This window comes from Merops nubicus, unplaced genomic scaffold (genome assembly GCF_000691845.1).
Source record: "Merops nubicus isolate BGI_N331 unplaced genomic scaffold, ASM69184v1 scaffold38549, whole genome shotgun sequence".
NCBI lineage: Eukaryota > Metazoa > Chordata > Aves > Coraciiformes > Meropidae > Merops > Merops nubicus.
In genome coordinates this window covers 1-16,590 of record NW_008632329.1, presented here as the reverse complement: position 1 = coordinate 16,590, position 16,590 = coordinate 1, and the positions used below count along the sequence as shown (strand labels likewise).

At 47.5% G+C, this 16,590-nt stretch overlaps 1 protein-coding gene across 1 annotated transcript; it reads left to right on the top strand.

Annotated features, from left to right (window-relative positions):
• Nucleotides 1-1,459: 1,459 nt before the first annotated feature.
• On the top strand, nucleotides 1,460-5,434 carry SAP30L (SAP30-like; the record flags this gene model as incomplete). Its single annotated transcript, XM_008947888.1, has 3 exons — nucleotides 1,460-1,582; nucleotides 3,263-3,361; nucleotides 5,306-5,434. Coding segments are annotated over 3 exons (351 nt in total), but the record flags the coding sequence as incomplete, so codon positions are not given.
• Between the last annotated feature and the right edge of the window lie 11,156 nt (nucleotides 5,435-16,590).

The following is a 16,590-nucleotide window of genomic DNA, read 5'->3' as shown; positions in this document are numbered from 1 at the left end:
TCCTCACGGCACTGCTGTCTCACGGGGCTCGGCGAAGCGGCGCGGAAACCGCGTTTAGGAGGAAAGCTGCGAGCGGCGGGGAGCGGGTGGTGTTCGGGGGGGCGAAGGAGCCAGCCGGCTTTCCTTCAGGCGCAGTAGCGCTGCTTTCATTTCGTCTTCGTGTGGAAAACTGCTGATGCTAGTCGGTGAAATCACCCGTGTGAGGTACTGTGTCAGTTAGGTGTCACTGGCGGTACTTTTTTCATTGGTACGAATTCGTGTCCTGGTGAAGCAGATTATTAAAAACGAACTCGTGCACCTAGCTCGGAGGGTGAGTTGTGCTGCCTCTGAACCGGAGTCCTTGCACCCGTGTTCACTGCTCGGCACCGGGCAGCCCAATTTGCTGCTGACTGCTTAGAGACATTAAGTGACAGCTTTGCACAGAAACGAGTCGTTTGTCGAGCAGAGAGATAGGGAGAGCAGAGCAGCTCCTCAGGATTACAGAAGGAATTTCACAGAAGTAACTCGGTTAATAGAATTTTGCTCTGTGTGATTTTCTTATCTGATTTTTAAAGATTAAAACAACAGGGGGGAAAAAAGGGAAGTTTTGAATCGGTGTGTTTGGTAGCTTCCCCAGGTGGTTAGATCCCTTTTGCACAGCCAAAATACATTATGTCACAGGAAGAGGGTGACTCAATTTGAAATTTAATGTTAAAAAGTGGGGTGTTTCTCCTGGTTGCAGTCCTCAGCAGATGTGTCTGGTGATGCAGTCGTTTCTTTCATTTTGGAAATGATTCTTTGTTGATGGATGTAAGGCTTTAGAAATGAAAAGAGGAAATCAGACTAGTGAACTTAAAATTAAGGGAATGTATGAAGTAGGCTGCATAAAATGATTTAGAACGTAAAGTGCCTGTGTCATCTGAAGACGTTTTTGTGTTTAGGTACCAAATGATTTTAATCACTTGTGTCCCTCTGTTGTGTCTACGTTAATTCTAGCAAGATAATGCTTGTTAAAAGGGGGAGTCATGGCAGGATAAGCTGTAGGTAAGAGATGTTTTTCTTCTAGTTTGCTTTTCATTGATGTAATCCGTCAACTTTTACTTGGTCGAGGTTTTGAAACACTTACATTAACAGCCTTCTATGCTGCTCAAACCAGAAAGATCACAAGGCTGATCAGAGTAATGTTTTCCTTGGTAAGGTACCTGATGGTAAGTCCTGAAGCAAACCTGAAGAGGTTCAGGTTCAGCTGGAGCTGTTGAGACCTTCATTTTCCTTGCCTTTGGTCTTTGCAGTGTAGGTTGTCTCAACTCAAGAGTCTGTTGCCAGGCCTGTGGTTGAAGGTTAGGAATTCCTCACTGTGGTGCAGCAGGCAGGCAGGAGGGGTGCGCTCTGTAGCACTGCTGCCTAAGCAGCCACTGCTGCTGAGTGCTCCATCTACAGTCCCTGTTCTGATCGTTTCTTCCCCACTTCTGATCCCTAGGTGAGACATCTGTATATCTGTGATTTTCACAAGAACTTCATCCAAAGTGTCCGAAACAAGAGGAAGAGGAAGACGAGCGATGATGGGGGTGACTCTCCCGAGCACGAGACGGATGTCCCGGAGGTGAGTGCCTGCCAGGGGGTGCAGGCTGCTTTACCAGCTTTGGGCATCTGGAAGCTTCACTGGGACCTTTTCATGCATCCAAAAATATTGAAAAGTTACATTGCAGCTCCACTGAAACTGCTATGGAGATACTCTGGCTTTTCAGGAAGGTTTTCTTCTGGTGTGTAATATCCTAATTTTTGACTTTGTTCCTGGATGAGTTCTTTGGCCACGTAAAGTTTTCTGTAAAAAGAGGTATGATAAGGTTACTGCACAGCTTGACATATGTACCAAACAGAGCACTGTTCAATCAGGATTTGGTACTAATTCTTTTTTTACAGGTAAATTTAAATTATTTTTGGTGGTAACAGAGGCCCTGATACAGTCCTTGATCACTTAGCACGTGTTGTTTTGTAAAATACACTGGAGAATTCAATAGTTCTCTCTCTGTGTGTTTCAGTATCTAGGGATATTGAGCTTCTCCAGACCTTTGCGTGTGTGATATTTTTTGGTGCTACTTAAAACTACTTTCAAATAATTTTTAACATCTTTCTATTTTCAGGAGATAGGCCTGGGGAAGGTTTTATGTGTTACAGACCTCTAGAATAATCTGCACTCTGTGCCATTGTGTGCTGTACTTGCTTTGGTGATGTTTCTCGTACTGTTGACTTTGCAAAAAGTTGTGCAGAGGTAATGATTGTGGAGGGGCAGAGTTCTGGCCATGTCAGCAGAGCCCTCTGCTGGAAATGCCACCCATGTTGGCAAAAAGCATTTTATTTCTGGGAAAAAAAAAATTTAAAAAAAGGCACCAAGAATAGTTTTGCTAGCAAAGCTGTCTTGGCTGCAGAGCTGTGTCCACACATCTCCTGTGGGGGGGAGTTGGAACAGTAGCAAGTTTTTAATTCATTTGTTGGGTTTTTTTTATTTTTAAGGATACCAGACCTTTTGTTGTAGCTGTGTTTCCATTATACAAGGTTCTCCATCCAAACTTTCCTGTACAGGCTTTACTTTAGTTGCCAGGATAGTTGGTGAAGACCCAGCTGGCATCTAAAAGTGCTCGTGCTGTAGAACATAGGGAGTATTTGGTGGTTAAAAACTGAGGGATGCACATCACCAAACTGAACAGGGAACTCTGCAGTGTGTCAGGTTTAATGTAATTTTCTTCTTGGTTTTCAGCAGAGATTCCTTTTGTCTTTGAATTTATTCCCCCACGATCTTCATCTTCCTTCCTGTAACCTCCCCCAGCACCACCCGGGCTTTAAAACTGTGTGCTTCCCATTTAAGTATTTGAATTTCATTTCTTCTCTGTCTCTGCACTCTGTTTTATGTCACAAGCCATTTGTTCAGCATCTGCTAAATTGATATTTCATGTGTGAGCTTTTTAAACCTTGTGGGAACAAAAGGTTCCCCTCTGCTTGAAGGTTGCAGAGGTGTAATTGAGAGCAGAAATTGGCCAGCAATTCTGTTGACAGCATGTGAACCAGAACAAAATTTTATATTTCCCTGAGGCTGTTTTGATCCTTTAGCATTAAGAAATGCAAAATATACTTTGGTTTGTCAGTAAGGCAAGCTGGTGTAGTTCTGAATACAGGCAAGGAGCAGTCCTATTGAGGAAGAAATAGTTATTTTTGGGTAACTCTACAATTCTGCCTAATAGAAGCTAAACGCAGCGCTCATCCCTCTCCTCTGCATCCCGTCCAGGTTGACTTGTTCCAGCTCCAAGTGAACACTCTGCGACGTTACAAGAGGCATTATAAGTTGCAGACTAGGCCTGGACTCAACAAGGCTCAGCTAGCAGAAGTAAGTGATGACAGAGGTGATATTATCTCTGTTGTTAAAAAAAACCAATATTTTATCTCCTCTGCTGAAGTGCACGTTTCTTGGACACTAATACCTGTAGTGGCTCTCCTGCTAGTTTGGGGACAATGCCAGCAGAAAGCTGCATGTTTGCTTTCACCCAGAACAGTCAGGGAAGACATGGAAGCTGGCTGTGGAAAGCATGTTTTAGAAATTTGCTTTTGTCTGCTTCCTTTTCCTCCTTGTTCATAGTCACAATCCGCTCCCTTCAGGGAGCAGAACCAGAACCTAGTTTGCAGTGCCCTGGGTGTTAGCTGCAGGTGGCTGTTTGAAACTCAGGCTTACATGCTACTGGTCACCTTAAGTGCCCCTGTTAGTTTTGTTTTCCTCACAGGTACTTGGACTGGCTGGAATTGCTTATTATTAAAGGCAGAATCACTGTCCACGACTTCAGATTCCTCATTTCCCTCCCTTGTCCTGATGTCTTACCATTCTCTATTAAGTCAATAAAAGGCTCTTTCCTTAAGGGCCTCTCCTACTGCTTTCTCTCCATATGGGGTATTTGTTAAGAAAGAGCTCTCTATCCCTGTGTTATTTGGAGTAGTTGTGCGTGGTGTGCATCAGCCCTGCTCTCTTTCCTGACCCGAGCTGGAGACAACCCGTGGGAGAAGCCTCCTCTAAGCTTGAAAAAACTGTGGCAGTTACTGAATGGTAACAAGGTTGATTTTTGTGTGCAGAGGCTTTCACAACACTCTGCCCAAAACTGTTTTGCTTTTGCTTTCAAGAACAAAACCCAGCAGGCTGACAAAGACAGCGAGACTCTGTCCTGCTCTTTCAGACTCAGCTAGGGAATGAGTATACAGAATACAGAGCATGTGTAGTGGTGCACGTAGGAGTAAGTTGAACAAAGCAGGGCGGGTGTGTGTCCTCACTGGTAGTTCTGATTTGTCATGTTCTAACTAACCAGTTCAGAGTCTCTCAGCTGCCTCCTGCCTTGAAGGACTACTGACTAAGACAATTTACCATGAGTGTGCCCAGGAGGAGGAGGAAAAAAAAAAAAAAAAATAAAGCACAACTATGCAAGCAGAAAATAAAGGGAGCCTAACTTAAAGTTGTCACACACTTCCCAGATTTCCTGTGAAGTCTGAGCAGCTTTGACCCTACGCTGGATCCTCGTCCAGCTCCCATGCTTGAATCACTGCTGCCTGAGGCTCTTAGACTCCTGCTGCTACCCCACCGTAAGGAAAACTCAAACTTCCATAAATCTTCTTGGAGTGACTTATTGCTAAGCCTGCATCAAAATCCAACTCTGGAGCTGTGTTGGGTACCAAAAAGAGCTTCCTCTGTATGAGAAGCAGATCTCCTCTAGCTCCAACATGGTTTCTGTGTTCATTTTCTGAGGAAAAAGCAGCTAATGGTTCAGGGCTTATGCTAGTGTCACAGAGCCCTAACCAAATCCTAACCTTCCCATTGCAAATCCCCTCGTGTTCCTTTCAGTGAAAACTTAGCCAGTGCATTTTCCTTTGGACTCTAAAACTTTGGTACGTCAGATTCACACAGCAAAGTGTTTCAGTATTTCTGACACTCTCCTTTAAAATACTGAGATGCAGGGAATACTTGCTCTCCAAATGATCTCGGCATGGAATGTTGCATAGGAGAGGCTGTGATGCTTTGACAAGAGGACGTTCTGGCTTCCAAATTCCACTTGTAGGTTGGCTGCAAACACTGCTGACATGGCAAGACTATGCTATGTTCATATGCACACTCCAGCTGTGAAGAGAGAGAGGGAAATGAGGACTGACAGTTTGAATTGATGCATGTTTGACTAAAAGTATACTACGTTCAGTGGCCATAAAATCGTTTTTGGAAAGTGAAGAGGAACTCTGTCCTGATTATTTCTACTTTTTAATTTCAGAATTTCTGTCTCTTTACATGTTGTCCTTCTAGACTGTCAGTCGTCACTTCAGGAATATCCCTGTGAATGAGAAAGAGACACTTGCATATTTCATCTACATGGTGAAGAACAACAAGAGCAGGCTGGACCAGAAATCAGAAAGCAGCAAGCAACTAGAATGAAGATTAATGAGACTTGGAGTAAGAGACACCTTAAAGGAAGAGATGGTATTGTGCATTTTAGGTATATAAAAACTGTTGAAGTATATTGTAAATTTTTTTTAAATGCAGTAAGTCTGGATGACAGAAAAAGTATAGACTTTCTTATCAGGAGTATTTGAAAACATGCACCCAGCATGTTTCTGGAGACTGCTTCCCCTCATTTCCAAGTCACATTGGAGTAAAGAAATGAGGATAACAGGGGAACGACGTAACCCTGCAGGACTGTGGAGTTTGTCCACTCAATGTTTTAAACCATTTCTGGAAATCTGCATCCTGCTGCACTTCAGATCACGGACAGAGCTTTTTCACTGACTTCTGGCTGCATCACAAACCACCACGCAGTTTGTCTTGGCACAGGACTGGAACAGCAGCAGAGAGAAGGTTCATTATCGAGGTGCATGGGTCAGAAGTTTGTCTGAAGCTTGCTCCCCACCTACACATGCTCTGTCTGGCCTTGAATCAGTCTTGAAGTCCCCAACTTCTACAAATGCTCCAGCTCACCAAATCTACTCCAGTGAACACTACTTGACTAGTCTGAAATTGAATCTTTTTTAAATCTTTTTTCCTCCCTCCCCCCTCCAACATGAATGCCAAACAACTCTCTGCAACCTCTTTTTCTAATTTCTTTTATTTAAGAACTCACTAATCAATTGTCTGTAAGCATTTAAAAACTTCTGCATTTCCTCAGAATGTGGTATTAAGGCAAATACAGCTTATTTGATCATGCCAGTAGGAATGCTCATTTAATTCACTCACGTGTGTTTCTCCTGTACTCGAGGCTCGGCGGTGGCAGGTGGAGCAGTGGCGTAAGACATCTCTCTGTCTCTGTGTCAGAGCAGGTATCAGTCCAAGTGATGTGAGTTTTATACCGAAGCTGGTCTTTAGGAGGTGTGCCAGAGCTGCTGTGGCCTCTGCTGGGCACCAGTCAGTGGGTGTGGCACTGGGACTGGGTGCTGCACGGGCTGGAGCACCACGTGCTGCATCTGCCCTTGCACTGGGCAGAAGGTCTCGCAGCCCTCACTTGCCCAAGTGGCTGAGGGAGGGAGGGTGGCACTCTGTTGCTTTTTAACTGGGGGCTGTAGGAGGAGATTGCTCTAGTTTTGCTACTTAAAGCCAAGGTGTCCTTACAAATAACAGCTGTTATTTTGGCAAAAGGAGCTCATGAAAGTGTCGGTCGTGACTGACTGTTCTCCACTGACCTCAAATTCTATGCAGGGGGATCTCATGATTTCAAGCACCGCTCTCTTTCTTTGCTGTCCTAACCAGTGTCTCCATTCTGTTACAAGATGCCAAGACTCCACACAGACAGCATGTTCTCAGTAAGCCTTAAGCAACTAACTGACCAGTAGAGAACTTCAGTTAGCATTTCGTCAGTGGCAGGTTTTAAAATTCCAAGACTGGATGAAGCTTTGTTGAAGAGCTAAATATACAGGTCATGGTCCCAGCTCAGTGCTGTGTCATGTTTCATAAGGCACGAAGGCTTCATGTAATGAAGCTCTCGTTGAAGCTCTCCCAGGGTCTCTTTAAAAATCAAGTCACAATTTAAAGCAAGCTGTTGACGTCAGCTCTGAAGTGTTTGCTAATACTCCAAAAACGTGTTCAACAGACTTCGACTTGTCTACGTCCTGTGTCATAGGCAGAAATACTGTTATGGTAAACATCCCATTTGTGAAGGTTTGGGGAGTGTAATTGTTTCATCATTTCCTTGTTCGATTTGGAATGGATTTTATGAACATCAGAAAAGGGAGAGGTTCAAGGAATGAGGAGAGAATGTCTTGCGCCGGTATTTAATGAATGTTTAAAAATTTCCTAATTACTCTGGCCCTTATTGAAAGGGTGGAGGAATTCCCACATCAGTCAACACGATCTGGCTTCTCTCATTCAGGACAGACAGCTAAAAGGGCACGTTCTCTGGCTGCATGTTAATCTTCAAAGTGCTCGTGTAATCAGAGGATATTACCAAGGGAAAATGAATCTGAATTCAGAGGGTTATGCCTCATTGTAACTTCTAGACCAAAACTGTAAAAATGTAGTTTGCTTGGGATTTACTTTTTTGTTATTGAATTTTTTTTTTTTTGGTTTATTTCTAAGAGCAAATAAATCTGTTGGGGTGTTTTAGCAGCCAGCAGCAAAATGATTCTTTTCAAGGAAATACGGTGGCAGGTTCCATCTGTTCAGGTGTATTCACTGGAATGCTTTTGTGCAGAGATGGTATCCAGGAAACCTTTTTTTTTTTTTTTTTTTTTTTTTCCTGAAAATAGTCAGTTGATGTAAAATGTGATCCTTGTTGGTTTTACTCTTAAAGCAGTTATAATGTTTTGAAAAAATTCTTAGTGAAGTGTGATGATGAAGAGATGTTTACCAGCCATTAGCAGTTGTTTATAAGGTGGAAAGCTTGGAGGCAAGACACCAAAGAAGCAGAAGACTCTTTGGCTGTCAGACCCCACGGCCTTGTAAACCCTTGCAAATGCCTTATTACCTTGTTCTCAACTTAGCTAGAGCAAAACGCCTTGAGCAAAAGGAAGCTGATGTCTCGTTGGAGGGGTGAGCCACCTTGTGGCTCCCGTGCTGTAAGCTGAAACCACACGTCAATTCAGTAGCAATATCCACGTTCAGGGTGCCTGTGATTCTTGAAAAGCATTTAGTGTCTAATAACCAGGAAACGCAGCAATGCAATTGTCCTCCTGTATCATACTGTTCTGTGTGCTGGATTCCTTATGCTGCATGCCAATTAAAAAACACTTTCCAAGTTTTTGTTTTAAACTTCCAAGTTTAAAGTCAGTGTGTTTGAACCTCACACTTGTGAAGCCATGAGGTGGGACATTTTCTCAGCACTTTTAGATGGGATTGTTGGAAAGGTGGAAGACCCAAATCGCTTTGGCTGGTGTGATAAGAGTTTGTAAATTTTGTTATTTTTTTTCCTTTTGCGTTTTGCTTTTCACAGAAGGGCCTTAAATTCTGTCTAGCTTTGAACCATGGAGCACAAGCCTTGGGGGCATGGAGGATGACCAGATGTTGTCTTCCATTTATAATAGTGGAAGCTCATTTCTTACAAGCCTGCATAGGTGATGCTCACCCTGGAACAGAGGAATCCCTTTGAAGCCCTCCAGCTGTTGTAGAGCCTAATTGGGTTACGTAGCCTAATTCAATTCTCACTGAAGAGTTGCATTAACTTTATTAGACTTCTGAACAGATCCAAAGCCAGTATAAAACCCAAATACTGCAGAAACGTCTCTTCCAGGGTTAATTTCGTCCTGCGTGCTGACCCTCTGCTCACCTTAAGGGAAGAAAAAGAAACCATTGCTGGTAGTTATCAGCTTGAGCTCAACTCAAGGGAGTTGGAAGCATGTGAAGACTTGAGTCAGTGGCAGTCTGGTGGCTGAGAAGTGCAAATATATCCAAGGAGGCTGTGTTAGAACGCGGGTTATTTGAATTTCTGCATCTCAAAGAATATTGTGTATCAATGTAAGTAAACAACTGCATTAAAAGCTAACGTTTCTTTTGCCAGGCACTTTGGATGCTCAGCCTGAGAAAAGCAGAGTGGGCAGGTTTGTACCACTTGTGTCCCTACTACTCTGGTGTCCCAGTTTTCCTTAGAAATGCAGCTGTAAACTACTAGATAACCCTGGTGTGCAAAGGCTTGACCGAGGCGTTTAAAGCTAGTCTAAAGTGCAAGCTGGATTCAGAGAGGCTTTGAAAGCAAGAGCCAAAATAATCCACAGTAAGTGCAAACTTTCAGGTGGGTCCTGATGGCACAGAGAAGATGAAACAGGATGTGGCCCACAGAGAGACTGAGCAAACCAGGCTGCCACCGTTGGCAGTGTGGAGGAAAGGTGGCTCTGTGTTAGCTCTTACCGTGGGTGTTTTATGAGAGGGGAGGGAGCGGGGAGCTGTGCACTTTACATCTTTTGGTTGAGCCAAATGTAAATACCAATGGGAGATCTTCAGCAGTAACTGCAGTTAAAGGGGAGAGAAGTGGTCTGCAGGGGGACTGTTTATTTAGGTTTGCAGATCATTATGCTTCCCTAGAGCACTGGAGTCACTTTGCCTCTACAGTTCAATAGCCTGGGCAATGCAAGGTACAAAAGGAGCCCTTGTACTTCCCAGAGCATTGACTGGAGAGTCCCAGAGGTGAAGGAATGTTATTGATGCCTCACCCTTCTTGTCACTGATACCCTTTAGCTAACTCTAGCTTTTTGAGTTAGGGACTTTTCATTTTCCCCTTTCGAAGTGCAAACGAACTGTTATGATGTAAGATACTCCTTGCACTTTTCACAGCTATCCCTGCTCTTGCATTTTTGACTTGCCTGTGAACACATCTGTTCAGAGTGAATCAAATGGTTGAAGAAAGTGTAGGGAGAAGTGAGGGGGCTCTTGCCTTAAACCTGAACTTCCCTTGCAGGTGACTCTGCAGGCTATCCTGCTCCAGCAGGCTCCAGGAGCTGCTTACTTGCTGAGCCCGAACGGGGCTGGGTTTCCTCCCGTGCTAGCTGCAGCTCTGCTCTGTGCCTAGAGGGCAGGGCAGTAGCAGGGAACTGCAGAGTGGTTCGGAGTTGTTCGCAGGCTTACTGGGAGAGAAAAACTGTGTTCCCTCTTCTGTTCCTGGCCTCCATGTGTTGTGCTGATCTTATGCCAAATGTTTTGGACACATTGTATTTTTAACTGTGTAATATAGCTGTGTATTGCTAAAGCAACTTAGTAACTTATAGCAAAAAAACTGTAGAACTCATTTCTCTGAGGCATAGGAAATGTCCTGCTTCCACTGTGTATGAGAATTTAACTCTGTACTGTCTGACAAAGATAAAATGCTGAATTTCACTTTAATAAATGATCTATCTAGCAACAAGGCCTGCATTGCCTTCTGTTTGCCTTTCTGCCCTGAGCACTTTTGGCTCCAGAGCTAGTGGAGTTCTGCTTTGCATGGACATTTTGTGCCAGGCTTCTCTGTCATTGCCCACCCACCTCCCCTGGGCTGGAAGTAGTGCAGGGTGAGGGGTGGATGGCACCAGGGGCTGGGGTATGTCCAGCCTGAAGCACAAAACCTGGGTGATGGGGCATTCAGTGACAAATTTGTGTTGCACAGCTGTAAATCCTGGGGTCTTCTGAATGCAGCAAGAAGGTGACTCCTAATAAAGATGGAGGTAGTTGGAGAGCCACACGACCTGGCGTTTTGGGAAGAGCTGGGCTTCTCCATTGATGTTCTATCATGAACAGTCAAACAAGTTCAGCATCTCATTTTTAATTCCTCTTTCCTAATGAATCTTCTTTATGTCTAGTTCAACCCTGTGCTGCTGCTTCCTTCTCAAGTGCACCCTTGGCTCCCTTTCATGCAAGACTCCTGGCTCCTGTTGTCCAGAGCCAAAGCTGCGTGCCCAGCTGACAAGGTGGGTGCCACTCCAGAGCAATGCTGACATGTTGTCCCCCAATGTTCCATCAGTTCAGCTGCAAGATCCTTTTCCACATAGTGCTTAGTTTCATTTCTTTTTCCCATATTGCTCTTCCTCCTGACCTCACTTTTTTTGCTGCAGTGAGGGACTGAGTGATGCCAGAAACAGGGGCTTGAGTGCTTTTCTCCTGAACCCTGTCATGGCACTCCCTATGGCTCTGCTGGAACTGTCTGAAGCATGCTTTAGCCTTGGTTTTTAGCCAGGAAAGGGGTTGTGGTGTGGCTTTTCAGACACTTGGGTCTCACAGAGGAGCATGATCAGATCTTGAGAGCTTTACACTCAACATACATGACCTGAATTTATCACTGTCCAATTAGATTATGGTGTTGATGGGCAGTAAAGGTTTGCACAGGTGATTCTCCCCAAAAAAATCCCACATCATCTCCTGTATCCTTATTCCTTGCTGCTGTCCTACAACCAACTGATGTCTCCTCATTCATGGCAAGGGATAAAATGCCCTTTGGGAGGAGGTGGCAGCTTGTGTTGCCACTGTACAGTGACTTCCAGCCATGCAGAACGTGCCCGTTTGTCCTGCCAGTGCTGCAGGAGGTGCTTGGTCCTCCCTGTCCTGTACCCCAGGCATTAGTTTTCAGTAGCAAGGGAGCAGGAACTGCAGGGAAGAGACCTGAGAGAGCTGAATCAAGTTGTGTCGGTGCTTTACTGTGAGAAACAATCCACGATCAGTATTTTGCCTGAGTCTAATATTCTTTTAGCTAAAGACTTGACCTTCATGTTTTGAAGATCTGGAGGAGACTGAGCTGGCACATCAGAAGCTGATCCCAGTGTCCTGCATTTGTGGGCGTGTCTGGAGGCCTCTGCAGTGAACTGGGATCTTTTTGTGGGAGGCAACATGCTGCCATGCTACAGGAGTGTTGTCCCTGGCTCAAGGAGCTCTCCCTTGAAGAAGCCAAGACCAGAGGTGACACAGGGGGTACCATGAAACAAGCAGCAAGAGTGGATCACTTTACAGGGCATCACCTGTGAGTTGTTAAGCTTTAGGAGGTCTTGGGGAAAGGTTTTCATGTGAGGACAAGGGCAGCATGCCCCAGGGGAAGGAGAGAAGCCATGTCATTTTCCTTCCCAAGTTGGTGAGTGTGGGCTTTTCTGCCAGCACGGTGGGAAGGTGTCCTGCCAGGGTGGACAGGCTGAAGGAGGACAGCTGCAAGCACCAACCTCTCGTGCTGGTTTTAAGGTGGGGGGGTGTACTGGGCACTCCTGTGACAGAAATAAACTCTGCCAGTTAATCTTTTATCTGTACAGCCCAAGGAGTAGTGCTCCTTAATCTCACATTTGCCCCATGACAGGAAACCCGCAGAAGTTTTCAAGCTGAAAACCAAGGAAGAATCTCCTCAGTCTTTATAACACGTTCACACTCGGAAGCTAAGCAAGAAGCAGACTGACCTGATGGACCTAAACTCACACGTGCCCTCTGGGCTCCCCGCTGCCGTGCGAGGGCAGTGTTACCTCGGCAACCCTCCGCGGCTGCACCTCGGAGCTCAGGGCTGCTGCTGGGGCCACCAGGGCCATCCCCCTGTCCCACAGACCCCTCCTCGGCAGGAGCTGGCTGTGCTTCGCAGATACCGGAACCGGGATTGGGCTGCAGCAGGATGTGGAGATCATAAAAATGGTTTGTTTGAGGGTTTTTTTATCCTGGTTGGACATTGAAACTGAACACGTCCAGCTCCCCGTGTGAGCCATCCTACAGCCTCCTCGCCACGCTGATGGAAACCAGGCTTCAGTTCTCCACTCCCCAGCACAAAGGGCAGCACAGAGGAGTGGGGAAAAATGCAAATGCGGATTTAATGGGTTTATGTTTTAGAGATGTGGCTGAGCAGGCTGGGTGTGCAGGGGAGAGCCTTAGGGCTTGCCTTCTCTTTTTTTGTTGTTTTGTTTCCCCTGTATGCAGTAAGGGATGACTGCACGGCTCTGCCAGCACTCAGTCTCACTTTGAAAGGAGCCGGGGCTGATTTCACATCTCTTATCCTTGCAGGCGGTGTTGGCTTCTTCCCCAGGTACCTTAAAGCCCCCAGTGTGCTTTTACTTCATTGTTTTTGGAACTTTCTCCAAGATCTCTTCCCTTTCCCCAATGCAGGAAGTGTTCTCTGGTTGCTGTAGCATCCTCAGAAGGAAGCACCAGGGTGCCTGTGGGGAAGAGGGAAATGGCAGGCAGCCCTCAGCAACCTGACCTCCCCTTTGGTGCCTTGTCCAAATCACAGGCCCTTCACTGGGCTAAACGATCCCTGTACCCTGCAGGTTGATGTTTTCACTGTTCCACACCCACCTGCCCAACAGAACCGGGTTGTTTTAGTTTTTCCTGGAATTTCCACTGGTTTACTGGCCATAAGCCCTGACCCTCATGTAAAAAACAGAGCCCTTGGTCCACCACTGCTGACCTCAACTCACCTCAACCCTCTGTCCCTGCTTTCCTGGAGGTAAAAAGGAGACTGGAGGCTCTTCACTGGTGCAGTGATAGCACTGAGTACAGACAAGTCTTTTTTTATTAGAGTATCACAAGCTGCAGCACCAGGGAGCTGCTGTCCCTCACCAGGCCATTCCTTGTCCTCCTCCTTTCTCTCCTCTTCCTGATCCTGTTTCCCCTGCTCCTCCCTGCTGCTCATCTGCTCCAAGTCCTTCACGCACTCCCCAAAGCAGTCCAAAAAATAGGGCTCCACAAGGGCCTTTCCCACCTCTTCTTGGCACACGCCTAGAAACAGGAGCCTGAAAGGGCTTTGGGTGTGGAATCGTGTGGGTTTAACCCTAAGCAGCTGGCTTGGTTCCTGGGTGTTTTGCAGGGTGAGTTGCTGAACACAGCAGCCCAGGGGCGAGTCTGAGTGGAGCTGAGGAGCCTTGGTGCAAAGCCTCTTCTCTTCTGCTCTCCATCAGACACAGGCCCAAAGCAGCACAACCTGAGCAGTGAAAATGAGCAGAGGAGGAAGTTTGGAGGTGACACAAACTTTCTGCACTGGGCTCAGACTCGTAACTCCTTCCAGCTTCTCAGTTTGGGAAGGAGTTCCCAGCCAGGGCAATGAAACCAGCCTGCTCTGGCCCCCACGTCCCCACTGGCTGCTCCTGAGGGTCAGGTACAGGCCATGAGAATTTTGTCAAGGTAGCTGCAGTCTAAGGGGAAAAAAATAAACCTTTCCCTCTCAATTCCTCAGCTTTCAGCCACTAGTGACGCCATAAATTCCCCAACTTCTCTGGTTACTGTAAAGTCTTTCAGGGTGGTCAGGACCCGAGTTCCTCACAGAAAAGAACAAGCAGGGAAAAGGGAACTCCTCAAGCAAGGACCTTCCCCTCCTCGGGGCTCGCTCGGGAGGAGGCAGCAGGGCCCCAGGCTCCTGCTCTGGCCCCCCAGGCTCTCAGCTCAGGCCTCTGGGGTAAGCCCCTGTCTCACTCTCCCCAGGAAACATCCATCCTCCTCCCAGCCTGCGCTCCCCCTGCACTCCAGAGAGTCCCTCTGGCTCCTTGGACCCCCGAGCCACGGGCTCCTGAAGCTGTGGCAGCTCCAGGGTTGCTACTGCACTTTAACTTTGGAGTAGCCAGGAGAGGTGGAGCTTGCCCAGCATCACGCAGCTGTGGAGATGGCACGAGTCCTGCTGAGCAAGGTGCCTGGATGGTTTTACCCATTGCTCTGAGCTGTACAGCACTGATCCTCCACCAGATAGCCCCAGCTGCCAGCCAGCTTCCATCCTGGACCCAAAACGCAGCTGCTGTGTGGGACACAAGTGGACTGCTGTCTCACACACATCATCCAGCTTCACCTGAGGGCTGTGCCGACGTGTCGTGGGAGAAGAGCAACACCAGACTGGCAGCAAAATGTCACTGCTACCAGAGAAGATGCTAAGGGGATTGGTCCAGCCCAGAGCAGGACAAGGATCGGTCATTCTACAGAAAGCCATGGTGAGCACCTTTGCTAACCCCACACCAAGCATGAGAGTCCTGTGAGAGGAGCAAATACTTCTCCCAACAGGTTGCACTGGAGAAAGGGGCCTTCAGGAAATGAAGCAATGAAGGTTGGCTTTGGAAGCTTGGCCTGGGGTGCACTGCTTTGGGTTTTCTCCCAGCACAGGCAACTGCATGGGGGAATACACTCCAAGCAGACCTTGGTGCTATCAGACCCAAGCAGAGATGGCCACAGGGGTGAAATCCCAGAGAGTTTAGATTTGTTTTTAAAAAAATAAAAGAAAGAAAAAAGAAAAGTTGGAGCCTTGTGGCTCCAGAATATTCCTGTGCTTGAGAACTGCTAATACTCTTTAGATGATTCTCAGAATCACGTGGCTCCAGAAGCATGGAGATTTGAGGAAGAACTATTGCATGTCATGAACTTTGCAGCTGAGGGGGTCTTTGTTGCACAGAAAACCTTCCCACTTGAGTGGTACTCCCAGGAGACAGTCTGACTTGGAAGCCAACAACTGGGCTGAGAGGCTCCGAGTGTTGGGAGAGGATCAAAAAGCTCCCCTGGCAGTAAATCTTTCACCTGCCATGTTACTCACTGGGGTTTGTGGCCATTCCTCCGAGGTCGGCCCCAGGTCAGGATTTCTCCTGTCTCTTTAGCCCCCAAACTTGGAGATTTTTGTCTTATCTTTGACGCCATCTTGACACCGAAAACAAATTATGGCCCAATTCCCCGCACTGAGAGGGGCTGGGGCTACCTTAAATAGCCACAACTATCAGGGCTTCCTTAAAAGTGGGTAATTAGAGTGGGGTGCAGGCTGGGGAGGAGGGGGCAAGGACTTGGGGGGGGGCACCTGGCATGGGGCTCCCCTTGCTTGGCCTGGCAGGAGGGGGCATCCCACCCAGCCCCGTGCCACCCAGTGCTGCTCTGCCGCAGCTGTGCTGGGCACCCCTGGGCTCTGGAGAGGCTGGAGCAGAAATGGGGCTCCCCGGCAGTGTCTGGAGGGGGTTCCCTGCTGCCCCATGCCCCCCCAGCCCCCTGTCACGGGCTGGGGCCAGGCCAGAGAGGCCCTGTGATGGAGGCAGCAGCCCTGGCCCTGGCCGTGACCTTCGGGGCGACCCTGGGGGGGGGCCAGGGGGCTGGGGACCAGCTGTGCCTCTCGTCCCGAGCAGGGACCTTTCCACACTCACCCCAAGGAGACAGCGACCAGCAGCATCACAGCCAAACTGTCCTAAACATGAAACTTGTAAAAACAGTGATTTTTCTTCTCCCCTTCCAGACGCATTCTCCTCTGCCGTGTGCCCAGACACGTCTTGCCCAGAGTTGTGCCACCCACCTGGAACCAGCAGCCGTTTTTGGGGGTGCTGAGCTGGGTGCCAGACTGCAGCCTGGACCCTGCTCCTCCGGGAGCTGCTCCCGACTCTCCCTGCCCGGGGACGGTGACGTGGGGAGCATGTGGAGCCAGGTCCCGGCTGGGATACAGCCCAGGGAGCAGGGAAGTGGAGCCCTGCAGGGACATCGGGCACATTCGTGGCCCTGCAAGTTTGCTCCAGGTACCCTCACACTCCTGGGTGAGTGGCTGGCCGGGTGTTTCTCTCCCTTTTTTCTTTCTTTCTTTCTTTCTTTTTTTTTTTTTTGGCAGATTGGTATTTTATTTGGCTCCATACTGTCTACCGAGCTGTCCAGTGTAACCCTTCCCTCGCTGCTCCTGAGATAAGAATAGGCTCCCCCGAGATCAGATAAACAGGCCCATAAATACCTACAACAACAACAAG